Genomic DNA, 12,379 nt, shown 5'->3' on the forward strand with positions numbered 1-12,379 from the left:
GGATGTTGAGGGCTTTTTTCTCCATCACTCGTCACCACATCAATGCTAAAGGGAATGCTTTGTACATACACCATATATTTTGCTAAACCAATTGGTGAAAAATGGTATCTCAACACAACTTTCATTCACATTCCTTTTATTATGAATGAAGTTGGAAAAAAAAATCCTTTCATATGTTTAAAAGCCATTTGCATTTTCCTTTTTCTGAACTATCGGTCCATATCATCTGCCCATTTTTAAAACTGTATTAGTGGTCCCTTTATTATTGGTTTGTTGGCACTCCTTAAATATTAGGAAAATCAGCCCTTTGTCTTTGATAGGAGTTGCAAATATTTTACCCCTGGGTTTGTCATTGATATTTTGGTTTTAGTTAAAATGTTTCGTGTTTTTTTTTTTTGCTGCGCAGAATTTTTTTTATCTTTACATGGTCAAATTTATCAATCTTTTCTTTATGGCTTCTGGGATTTTCCACATTCCTAGAAAGGCCTTGAGTGGGGGACGTCCCAAGGAGGCTCTCTGTAAATTTTGAGCTTGTGGGGCATGCCTTCTTTTTTCTCTTGCTAACGAAGGGAATCCGTACACTTCAGCCTAAAACCATTGGCCCTTCTTACCACCAGTGAAAGAGATCTCAGCCAAGCAATAAGGAAATACTTTCCTAAAACCATGCTCCCAAAGCTTACCTCTAGGAAAAGGTGTCTGAATGAGAATCCAGATTCCAGAGAGTTCTAGTCTGTCTTGTGGAAGGAACTTTAACCTCGAAAGAGATTCCAGTTGGTTGTCTTCCTTGAAATCGGCTGTCCTGGTCACCCGGAGAGGGTGAAAGAACCAGATCCAGCTTGGGCTGTGGACCCAGGCTGACCAGGGTGGGTGACGTCAGCTCTCTGGGCCTCAGTTTCCCCCTCCCGTTCTCTGGCAGCTGCGGCAAGATCATGAGTGGGTGCAAGAACATGCTGTACCAGCAGAGCAAGGACAGCACAGGGGAGATCTGCATGTGGGGCCGGCACGTCTTCATGGGTTACCTCGAAAAGGAGGAGGCCACCCTGGAGGTGCTCGACGAGGAAGGATGGCTGCACACCGGGGACCTCGGCCACATGGACAACGAGGGTTTCCTCTATATCACCGGTCGCATCAAAGGTACGGGGGCTGGGCTCTGCCTGCAGGGGCCTCCTGGACATTTAAGGGCCTGGCACGTCAGCACAAACGAAGACCACCCAGCCCCCTGCTTCCCGTGAGGGGCCTCACACGACGTACAGGGACACCCCAGTCCTCATAGTCCAGCTCTGCCTTGTGCCTGGCACTTGGCCCTCGGCAGGATGGACCTGGGAAAGCGCCCACACCAGGCTTGAAACCTGCTCCCTCCCTTGTCCTTTGGGAATGATAACCTACAGAGTTCTGACACTTAAATGAGGATTAAATGAAATGATGGAGAACAGGAATTGGCCGACTTTTCCTGTAAAGGGCCCGAGAGTAAATATTTTTGGATGTGTAGGATGTATGGTCCCTCTTGCAGCCGTGGTAATGCAAAAGCGGCCGCAGACAATACATGGATGAAAGGACGTGGCCACGTGCCATTGTGAATGCCATATCATTTTCAGGTGTCACAAATATTCTTCTTCTTTGGATTTCCTTCCAACCATTTAAAAACATAAAAACCATTCTTTGGGCCATACAAAGACAGGTGGAAGAGATTACCGACTCCGGATACATAGGGAGAGAGCATTTGGCAGTGCGCCTGCCAGAAGTAGTAACTGTTCAATAAGTGGGCTATGTTAGCATTATCTTGATTATAAGCAACAGAAAGCCCTTCTTAAACAGGTTTGAGTGAAAAAGGGAGGCTGCTGGCTTAAAAACAGAGAAGTCCAAAAGGTCTCGCTTCAGGCATGGCTGGATCCAGGTGCCAAAATGATGTCACAAGGAGTCTCTTTATCCTTTTCTTGCTGAGCTCTCCTCTGTGTTGGGGCCATTCTTGAAGAGGCTTTTCCCATTTGCTGCCAACAGTCTAGGCTCACCCTAATGCCTGAGGGACAAGAGTATGTTATTCCCCATAGTTTCAGCAAAAGTTTTAGTCCTGACTCTCACTGGGTCCCATCTCAGAACAAAGCAGCGTAAGAGGATGGAATATGCTGATTGGTCAGACCTGGTCACATGGGCTCCCCCCACAGTCCACCCCACCAACACCCCATGTTAAAGATGGAAGGCAGTTCCCTAAAGAAACGTCAGGTGTGGTGACTCCAAGGCAGAGACCCTGGGCAGACAACACCATGGGTGCCCGTTATAAGATGGGATTGGTTATCACTATTGCCATTGAGACCTCAGATCACGGGATGGCATGCAGAGTTTGAGTGGGCGGGACAGGAAGCCTCAAGCAACCCAGGATGAAAGAGCCCTTGGGGAATTCGAGAGGCTGGCGGGGAGAGAATGACACAATTCTCCTAGAGATGCTACACGCGCCCCTGGGGAAAGCTGGACTTAGTTTCTTTGCGAGTTGCCGAGTGATGGAAAAAGTAGCAGAGAGTGCGTGGCCAGACGCGTTCACTATCTTCCCAGCAAGACGGATCAGAGGGCCTGGAACAGGGTATGGGGGACCGAGAAGTGGGCGGTGAGCCATTGAGCCGCTGTCCAGGTGGAATGCACAGGACTTGGACCCCGGACGGGAGGCTGAAGACGGGGGACGAGGGGCAGAGGGACTTGGGGTCTGTGGCTTGGAGAAGGGCCTGGTGAGTCCCAGCCCCGGGCAGGGGTGGTCTTCTGCTTCTGGGGTTTCTCTAGGTGGGGGGTCGTCGGTGCCATCATCTGTGTCTGCTGATCCCCGAGAGGGCAGGGGTTTCGTATTGTCATGGTTGAACCCACACTGCGCCACGCTCTGTTCCAGAAATCCTCATCACGGCTGGCGGCGAGAACGTGGCCCCCATTCCCATCGAGAACCTGGTCAAGGAGAAGATCCCCATCGTCAGCCACGCCATGTTGGTGGGGGACAAGGCAAGGTTCTTGAGCATCCTGCTGACGCTGAAGGTAACGTGGGTTTGCGTCCCGCGGGGAGTGTCTGCCCAGGGGCTCCGAGCCCCATGTCCCGGTCCGCAGGGCTGGCCGGGGTGTGTGTGTGGGTGTCGGGTGTGGTGACTGGGGTGTCCTGGGGCAGTGCGAGGTTGACGGGACGAGCGGAGAGCCGCTGGACAGACTGAGCGGGGAGGCGATCAAGTTCTGCCAGAACCTGGGCAGCCAGGCGTCCACCGTGACCGAGGTCCTGGAGCTGCGCGACCCGCTGGTCTACAAGGCCATCCAGCAAGGGATCGATGCCGTGAACCAGGAGGCCGTCTCCAACGCACAGAAGATTCAGAAGTGGGTCATCCTGGCCAGGGACTTCTCCATCAGCGGCGGAGAGCTGGGTGAGTGGCCTGGAGAGCCGGTGGCCTTGGCACGGGGAGGCTGGTCCCTTGCTAGTGGGACCAGCCGGGAACTGGGAGAGGGACGCTGCCCCCTCCAGCTAACTGGTGCCCATACCCCCCACCCCGGACCACACACACACACACAAACTCAACACACGTACAGTCCCTTCTCCCCAGGGCAACCACACCTCCCACCTCTGGGAATAAAACTTAACTTCTGAGTATGGCTCTACATCCTCTCTCTCCTGCTGGACTCTCCTGCTCGCTTGCTGTGCACCAACTGCACGGGCCTCCCTGCTGTTCCCACAACTCTCCTGGCACAGTCCTGCCTCAGGGCCTTTGCACCTGCTGTTCAGGACACCTTGAGGGAAGCCCAAATCCTGGGTGACTCGGAGCCGATGGAGCATCCGGGGCCATGGATCAGACCATTCCAGAGCTCGAATCTTCACGCCGACATGCACTCGCTGGGTGACCTGAGAGTGACTGGCCCTCTGTGTAAAAACACCTGTCTCCTCACCTGTAAGATTGGGGGGTGCAGTCCCTCTTTCATTGGAAGCACTGTCCATATGGGGCACAGAGCTCAGTGTACTGTCCACCCACCAGCTCACGGAATCCCTGCCACAGCCCGAGGACAAGGTGGGGGCTCTGATGGCACGCCCAGCAAGTCGACGGCAGAGCCGGCCACCGGCCCAGCCTCTGCCACGGGACCCGGTTGCCCGGTCACACCCACGGCATGTGGACTGGTTTCTCCTTTCTCAATAGGTCCGACGACAAAGATTAGGCGACACTACATAAGTGAGAAATACAAAAGGCAAATCGACAACTTGTACCACTGACTTCTTTGGCGGAGCCACTCTTGGCTGTCCCGACGGTGAGACTGGCTTTGCTGGGCTGTGCCTGGAACGGGTCCCGCAGGCGTGGTCTCCCCTGTGTGGCGGGCGGTCCTGTGAGCAGAACCGCAGGGGCCATGCGCGCGCACACAAATGCATTCGGTGGCTGTGGACGCTGGTGGGTGGCCCGCCTCGGCTCACGCTCTGTCTCCGGGGTCAGGCAGGGCATGCAGACTCCTTCGCGGCTGGCCGCCAACGTTGCTGGCTGTTCTTCCTGCCTTTTCTTCTCATCTCAGAGAGGGAGCAGAGCCGTGTTCCCACCCAGGACCAGGATTTGTCATTAAGCGCCCAAAGGTTGCATTGTGGCTTCTTTGGGCAAGGCCTTCTGTTGGAAACTGGTGGGGAAGTTCTGCCTGCCAGGAACCCAGGGAAAAATGCCTTCTACTCACCCCTTTTCCTCTCCTTTCCCCCAAGTCTTGTCCATAGGGAGCCCCCATGACGCCAGGAGTCACTGACAGGGTGTTGGGAACCCATCGAGATGCGCGGTGCAGGCAGAGTAGAACGCATCTTCAGTTGTCCCAAGGGGCACCTGTAACCCTTTCAAGGTCAGATCCTTCTCTCCTGACGCCCCCAGCCATTCCACCGCATGCATTTACTAGGGCTCCTGGAACAAGGTACCACAGACTGAGGGGCTTAAACACCAGGGGGTAATTTTGTCCTGGTTCTGGAGGCTGCAAGTCTGAGATCAAGGTGTCGGCTAGGTAGGTTTGGTGGACGGGTAGCTTCTCCGTGTGTCTCTGCGTCCGAATTTCCCCTTTTTATAAGGACACCAGTCATCCTGGAATAAAGCCCACTCTAACGACCTCATTTTAACTTAATCACCTCTGCAAAGACCCCATCTCCAAATAGAGTCACATTCTGAGGTCCTGGGGGCTACGACTTCAACATAGGAATTTTTTTGGGGGGGGAGGTGGACATAATTCAGCCCCCACCACCACCACATCTATTTTCTTTTCATCGCTGTTAACTGGTTGAACTCGTGCACGCCTTCATTTGTCAGCGTCTTGTGGGCGAGCCCCGCAGGCGAACACGTCACATTCATCATTCCGCATCTTTTGCAAGATTTCCGATTTCACTTTGCAGTTGGGTAGGAGATGAGCCGGCGTTGATGCAGGGGTGGGCGATGGACCCTCTATACCTGTGCTGTCCAATATGGCAGCCACCAGTCACTGTGTGCCCCGTCCAAATTGAGATATGCTAACAGCGTAAGACGCTCACTGGGTCTCGAATGCTGGGTCCGAAATAGAGAATATAAAACATCCCATTAATATTTTGAAATACTGATTGCACGTTGAACTGATAATATTTTGGACATATCAGATTATATAAAATATATTATTTAAGTCAATTTCACCAGCTCCTTTTTTTGTGGCTACTAGAAAACGTTAAATTCCATGGTTGGGTCATTTCTCCTGGGCAGCCCTGCTCTAAAGTTCACTGGGGATGGATTCCATTTTTTTTCTAGTTTACAAGTGGATCCATTCACTGGGGAATATTTTCATCTTATGGTAACTGTGGGGACGAACACGCACATTTCAAGGACCCCCCATGTGCTCACACGCCTCCATCTGGAAGACCCCATAATGACACGTGATTTATAGCTCTGGGAAGGGATTTTCTGTCCTGTTTTTCAGAAGTCAGAGTCCCTGTGGGTCAATCTCTTGATTATTCACCTGTGGAAGGAGTGCCCCTGTTTGGACCTACCAAGCCTCTCGAAGCGATAGGATCATCATAGATCTCTGAATTCCTAGGCACCGTCAAGGCACCATCTGGGGCGTTCGTGGGGAGCTCTAGGAAGAACTGTCTGTTTTAGAAGATCTGACCTTATGGGTTCCAACGGGATATTTCTCTCCCCAGAGGGCTCACGGAGACATCAGAAGCGAAAGCACTCACCGGTCTGAAGAACTGGGCCCCCAAACCTACTCACCTTCCTGGAAGCCACTTGGAAACCCTTCTAACAAGTTCTGACAATAAATCACTTCAGCACCCGTGTCCTGATTTTTGGCCAGATGCGAATATTTTGTTCTTTGCGGAGAAGCTCAGACGCTTGAAATCGGTCCTGGGTTCAAATCCCGACTAGCTATGTGAGTTCACCCTTCAAAGTCTCGGGGGGGAGGGGTTATCTGTAACAAAAGGACCCCCATCTCAGAGGGTGGCTGCGAAGGCTCATTGAGATGACAAATGATGCCCAGAAGCCCTCCACACATGTTAAGGGTTTTGATCAAAGCATCCTGTCAGCCTTGGTTAACGGGTGTGATTCTTGGTGAATTCCATCTTTGGGGATGAGTTTTGCTGTTGCTAGAAAGTCCAAGACAACAGCAACTTAAAGCAGATAGAAGTTTATTTCTCTCTCACCCAATGGTCCACATCTAGGCAGACCAAGCTGCTACGGCACATCCACAGTGTGGCCCCTGAAAGAACACCAACGGGGGGAGCAAGGGAGGGGCAGCCCATCCGGAGAGGAGAAGGGGAACTTCCAGTATCCCTTAAGGTTTCAGATACCCAGACACAGCCCAGTGCCCCTCTGCTTTTTGAAATATAAAGTCGTGGGGCTGGCCTGGTGGCACAGTGGTTAAGTTCACGTGCTCCACTTCGGCGGCCCAGGGTTTGTGGGTTTGGATCCCAGGTACGGACCTACACACCGCTCACCAAGCCATGCTGTGGCGGCGTCCCACATACAAAAAATAGAGGAAGATGGGCGCAGATGTTAGCTCAGAGCCAATCTTCCTCACAAAAGAAAAAACAAAGTCATAAATAGATGAGAAATAGATAAAAGGCATTCTCCTTGCAAAAAGAAAAACAGTAATGCAATGCAAATAAGGCTAAGGTCGTTTCTGATGGCCCTCCTCCTCTATTTGGTAGGTTTTTATTTTGTTGTGAGTAGAGTCAATCTTCTTTATTTGCAGATTCCATGTTTGCAATTTTCCCCGCTCACTAGAATTATTTGTACCCCAAAATCAATGCTCCTGGTGCTTTTGTGGTCATTTGTGGACGTGTGCCAAGCGGTGAAAGATCTGAATGGCTCGATGTGCACCATTTCTGGCTGAAGGTCACACAAGGTGATCTCTGCCTTGTTGCTTCAGCTCAGGCTGTAAATCCACGTCCTTTGGGGGGGGGCGTCTATTTAGTGCGACGTTTTTTGCATTTCTGTGGATGATCTTGCTGTTGAAAACGGCCCCCAAACGGCGAGCCGAAGTGCTGTCCAGTGTCCCTGGGTGCAAGAGTGGGATGTGCCTGATGGAGAAAAAATATGTGTTTTAGACAAGCTTCGTGCGGGCGTGAGTTACGGCGTGTTGGCTGTGAGTTCAGCATTAACGAACCAACGTTGTGTATTAAACCAGACGAGCTTGAACAGAAACACATGTAAGACCGGGTTATGTACTGACAGGTTGATAGAAATGAAGGCTGCAGCCAGTGGCTGCCAGGAATGAATCCTGCATATCTCCAGAATGATAGGTCGGTATTTGCTAATTCAGTGCTTGCTGCGACCTTCTAGAACATAACGACCCTGAATAATGAGAATTGACTGTATATAAATGTACCTGTATATGAATGTATGTAAAAGAGACAGCTTTCCTTCCAGGTAGAAACATAGATGCGTTATATGTTGATGTCCATACTTGTGTGTGTGTGTGTGTGTGTGTCCTCACAGACGTATGTATATGCACAGACACACGTGCATTTCCTTAGCTCCGTCTGCCCTGAGGGTCTAGAAGCAGCAGCACCCAGCGGTGGTGAGCACACTGAATGCCCAGACTTTGGTTTCTAAATCTCATCTAGCGCTGAAAGGAGCCAGGTCTGTTTGGAGAAGTTCTGATTCCGGGGCTGGCACAGGGAAAATAGAAGCCGGAATATCTTGTGCCAGAAAGCAAGGAAATTCCCCCCCCCACCCCCCAAACTGGGGACCTGTCCAAAGGGCAGAGGAGTCAGCCCGCTTGAAGGGCCTCCCACAGGCCGAATCTGGGGCAACGTGAGCATCAGGACAAATAATGCTAGTAACGGATTATCACCCACTGAATAATGGGACCCGTTGACAATACAAATCCAAGCAAATAGAAAGTAATAAATGAGTCGGGGAAGAGGGAAGCACTTCCTTACCACAGAAAGCCAACCAACCTAGGTTTGGGGGAATTAGAAAATCTCCACGTGGCAACCATTACAGGGGTGGCTGATTCGAGTTGGAGCCATCAGTGGCTGCTACGGTCGTGCTTGAAGATTTGATGAGAGGGGGGAATATTGGTGTCATCTGAGAATACCTCCCCACAAAGATCTGATCAACTATAAAGGGGGGAAACGTGAATCTAAGGTGGGGGAGCCCGAGAGACACCAACGTGACCCGGTGGTCAAGGTTAATGTCACCAGGGTGGGACCGGTCGTGCCCCCTGATACGCTGCACTGGAAAGAACATGGTTTCTGCCGTGTGGCTACCGGGAGGGCTGTAGCAAGGTGGAGGAATTTGGGGGTCGAGTGTGAAACATGACGTGACCTCAAGGTGGTGGCAGCACAGACAAGCTTTCTTGGGACGGGTGTGCATGCAGGGGAGCTGCCTCACAGCACGAAACCTTCCAGAGGCAACGGCCAGGGGCCACCACCCAGAAGGGGAGGAGGGCAAGGGGCCCCCCAGGGGAGAGGGGATGGGAAAGGGGGCTCATGAGTCTAGGTGATGCTGCCCAGCGGCCAGGTGGGGGTCTCCGGGTCAGAGAGCTCCGAAGGGCAGCGCCAGCTTGTGACTTTTACGGTTCTGGGGTTTATCTTATATATGACACGTGTCAGGTGCAGTTTCACGTGACATACAAAGTGGGCAGGCTCTAAATGGCTGAAAGTCTGCTTATTTGGGCAATATTTAAAACAACTGGATGTGTAAGGACGTAGGTTTGCTACCATCTTTCCCTTCCAAGGGTGTCTAACGTTGCAGCCTAACTTGACACGCCCTTGTGGCCCAGCAAATCATCTCTGCCAAGTTAAAAGGAGAAAACTGAGTTTGGCACCTATTTGCAAGCGAACGGCCTCAGGTGAGGTCATCAGAAACAATTGGAGCAAAGGGAGACCAGCCTCGTTAGACGGAAGGAAGGGCTGCTTTGGCTGGTGAGGGAGGCTGAGCGGGATTTGGGAGCCCAGGGGACTCAGTCATCGAAATCCTCCCAAATTATACCATTCCAATCCTCAGGTACCGCTTTCCTCAAATGCCCTAACTTTCACACAAAGATCTGGCAAGGTTGTGATAATTCAGCAACCTGCACCCGAAAGAGGTAAGAATCATTGGAGGCATCCACAGAAACGGATTCTCTGAACGTGATTTGAGGTGAGAATTTGAACTCAGAGTTTTTTTGTTTTTTGTTTTTTTGCTGAGGAAGATTTGCCCTTGAGCTAACATCCGCCGCCAATCTTCCTTTTTTTGTATGTGAGCCGCCACCATAGCACGGCCACTGACCAACGAGTGGTGTAGGTTCGTGCCTGGGAGCCAAACCCAGGCTGCCAAAGTGGAGCATGCCAAACTTGACCACTAGACCACCGGGGCGGGCCCATCAGAGCCTGCCATTTTGTAAGCCCTCCCGTGCTGTTGTAGATAGCCTGCCTACTCTAGTCCTTGTAATTCTGGCGTCTCCCATAACAATCTACTCTTCCTGTCCCTCAGCCCAGCAGACACTTGCCTTTAGTAAAAGAACAAAGGTGGAAAACTTTTGATCTGACAACTTACTATAAAGCTATGTAATCAAGACAGTGTGGTATAGCTGTGAAGACAGACGTGCAGATCAATAAGACAAAAGACTCCAGAAATGAAAGCAGACATTTACAGTCAACTTTTTTTTTTTTTTTTTTTTGGTGAGGAAGATTGGCCCCAAGCTAACATCTGTTGCCAATCTTCCACTTTTTGCCTGAGGAAGATTGTTGCTGAGCTAACATCTGTGCCAATCTTCCTCTATTTTGTATGTGGGATGCCGCCACAGCGTGTCTTGATGAGCAGTGTGCAGGTCCGCACCCGGGATCCAAACCAGCAAACCCCAGGCTACCAAGGCGGAGCATGTGAACTTAACCACTATGCCACCGGGCTGGCCCACAGTCAACTGATTTTTGAGAAAGGTGCCACAGTGGTTCAATGGAGAAAGGACAGTCTTTTCAACAAATAATGCTGGAATAAAATGCAAAAATAAACAAATAAAATGCTTTGGAAACTTAGACCTTTACCTCACTTCATACACAAAAATTAACTCAAGATGTATCCTACACCTAAATGTAAAAGCTAAAACTATAAAACTGCTCGGGAAAAAAAAAAAGAGAAAATCTTGGTGCCCTTGGATTAGGTAAAAATTTCTTAGACACGATACCAAAGCAGAAACCATAAATGAATGACAAAAATTGGACTTCACCAAAAGTAAAAACACTTGCCCTCAGACGATACTGTCAAGCAAATGTCAACTTTGAAAATGAAAAGACAAAGTATTTAAGAATCATGTATCTGCTAAAGGACTTGTAGCCAGAATATATAAAGAGCTGTTACAAATCAACAACAAAAAGACAAATGACTCTATTTAAAAATGGGCAAAAGATTTGAACGATATACAAATGGCCAAGAGGCACATGAAAAGATGCTCAATGTCATCAGCTATCAGGGAAATGCAAATCAAAACCACAATGAGGGGCCAGCCTGGTGGTGCCGCTTCAGTGGCTTGGGGTTCGCTAGTTTGGATCCCTGGTGTGGACCCGGCACCGCTTGTCAAGCCATGCTGTGGCAGGCATCCCACATATAAAGTAGAGGAAGATGGACACGAATGTGAGCTCAGGGCGAGTCCTCCTTAGCAAAAAGAGGAGGATTGGCAGCAGTTAGCTCAGGGCTAATCTTCCTCAAAAAAAAAAAAAAAAGACTGAGATAACACTTTATATCCACTAGGATGGCTAAATGAAACACCCGATAATACTAAGTGTTGATGAGGATGTGGAGAAACCGGAATGCTGCTCCGAGCTGCTGGTGGGGATGTAAAATGGCACAATCACCTTGGGGAGCAGTTTAGAAATTCCTTAAAATGTTAAACATGGAGTTACTATATGACCCAGCAACTCAGCTGCTAGGTAGACGCCCAAGAGAGATGAAAACACAAGTCTAGACAAAAGTTGTACATTGTACACGAATGTTCATAGTAGCATGTTCAGAATCACCTAATACTGGGGGGAAATCCACACGCTCATCAACTGATGAATCGGTAAGCAAACCATGGCTCATGCAGATAACAGTATCACTCAACATGAAAATGAATCAACTATTGATACATGCAGATGAACTTACCCTAAACGGTGGAAGCCAGACACAAAAAAGTACATTGTATCATTCCACTGAGATGAAATTTCTAGCAAAGGCAAAACTATGGAGACAGGAAGCAAGGCTGGGAGGAAGAGGACGGATCGCCCACAGGCACAAAGGACCTTTTGGGGTGACAGAAGTGTCCTACAACTAGATTGTGGGGATGGCTTCACATCTGTACAAATTAAAAATTGTACTAAAAAAATCATTTTACTGTACTCTTACAAGGGGTGGATTTTATGGTTTGTAAATTATAGCTCAAAAACTCATCGGTGGGGCAGGCTGGGCATGCTCCAGGGGCCACCCCTGGTTCCCCGCTCAAGAAGGCGCCATCATCTCTACAGCAGCCGACGGTGGAGTCACACCGCCCCTGCGGTAACCAGGAAAACCGCTCACGCCCAAGAAGCTGCTGAGTCAGGAAACGGCCGGGCAAAGCAGAGCACTGATGCCACCGAGGCTGGTCCCAGAATCCCGTCGTTTCGGCCAGGAACCACCCTGGCTCTCCCCACCCCAGGACTCGCTTCCAAATCGGTCATGATTAGTGGAACCCAAGTCATGGCCAGAACCTTCCTTCCGTGGAATTCTGGGGAATAGGTTTTAGCTTTTAGCCTTTGCTCATTGGAACGGGGTTGGGATCTCCGAGCCCGGATTTTTCATTCCACTTCACTGAACTGCATATGATGCGCAATCTTCTGTGTCTCGCGTCTTCCAGGTAGCATTAAGTTCATCTGCACGTATCAGTCATTCATTTACACGGCTGAGTAGTATTCCATTTTATGCATGACCATATATATCCATATGTATAT

The 12,379-nt window shown here is 50.1% G+C and overlaps 1 protein-coding gene and 1 long non-coding RNA gene across 18 annotated transcripts in view; one reads left to right on the forward strand and one right to left on the reverse strand.

Annotated features, from left to right (window-relative positions):
• The window catches only part of ACSBG2 (acyl-CoA synthetase bubblegum family member 2), a 33,861-nt gene extending 27,587 nt beyond the window's left edge, over nt 1–6,274 (forward strand). For 3 of the 15 annotated variants that reach the window (XM_070622716.1, XM_070622713.1, XM_070622719.1), the window contains exons 11-15: nt 917–1,134; nt 2,873–3,012; nt 3,140–3,386; nt 4,149–4,257; nt 6,028–6,274. In XM_070622716.1, coding sequence (XP_070478817.1) covers nt 917–1,134; nt 2,873–3,012; nt 3,140–3,386; nt 4,149–4,222 — 679 coding nt within the window. In that variant the 3' untranslated portion in view covers nt 4,223–4,257; nt 6,028–6,274. Of the gene's footprint in view, nt 1–916; nt 1,135–2,436; nt 2,604–2,872; nt 3,013–3,139; nt 3,387–3,709; nt 4,023–4,148; nt 4,258–5,910 lie in introns of those variants that run through there. The other 12 variants (XM_070622715.1, XM_070622712.1, XM_070622718.1 and 9 more) reach the window with 8 other exon arrangements.
• The window catches only part of LOC139083806 (uncharacterized), a 33,757-nt gene that overhangs the window by 17,516 nt on the left and 3,862 nt on the right, over nt 1–12,379 (reverse strand). For 2 of the 3 annotated variants that reach the window (XR_011540759.1, XR_011540760.1), the window contains exons 2-3: nt 6,204–7,510; nt 120–5,507 (exon numbers count right to left, since the gene is read on the reverse strand). This is a non-coding gene — a long non-coding RNA (uncharacterized lncRNA). Of the gene's footprint in view, nt 1–119; nt 5,508–6,203; nt 7,511–12,379 lie in introns of those variants that run through there. The other variant, XR_011540761.1, reaches the window with a different exon arrangement.

Source organism: Equus przewalskii, chromosome 6 (assembly GCF_037783145.1).
Source record: "Equus przewalskii isolate Varuska chromosome 6, EquPr2, whole genome shotgun sequence".
NCBI classification, from domain to species: domain Eukaryota; kingdom Metazoa; phylum Chordata; class Mammalia; order Perissodactyla; family Equidae; genus Equus; species Equus przewalskii.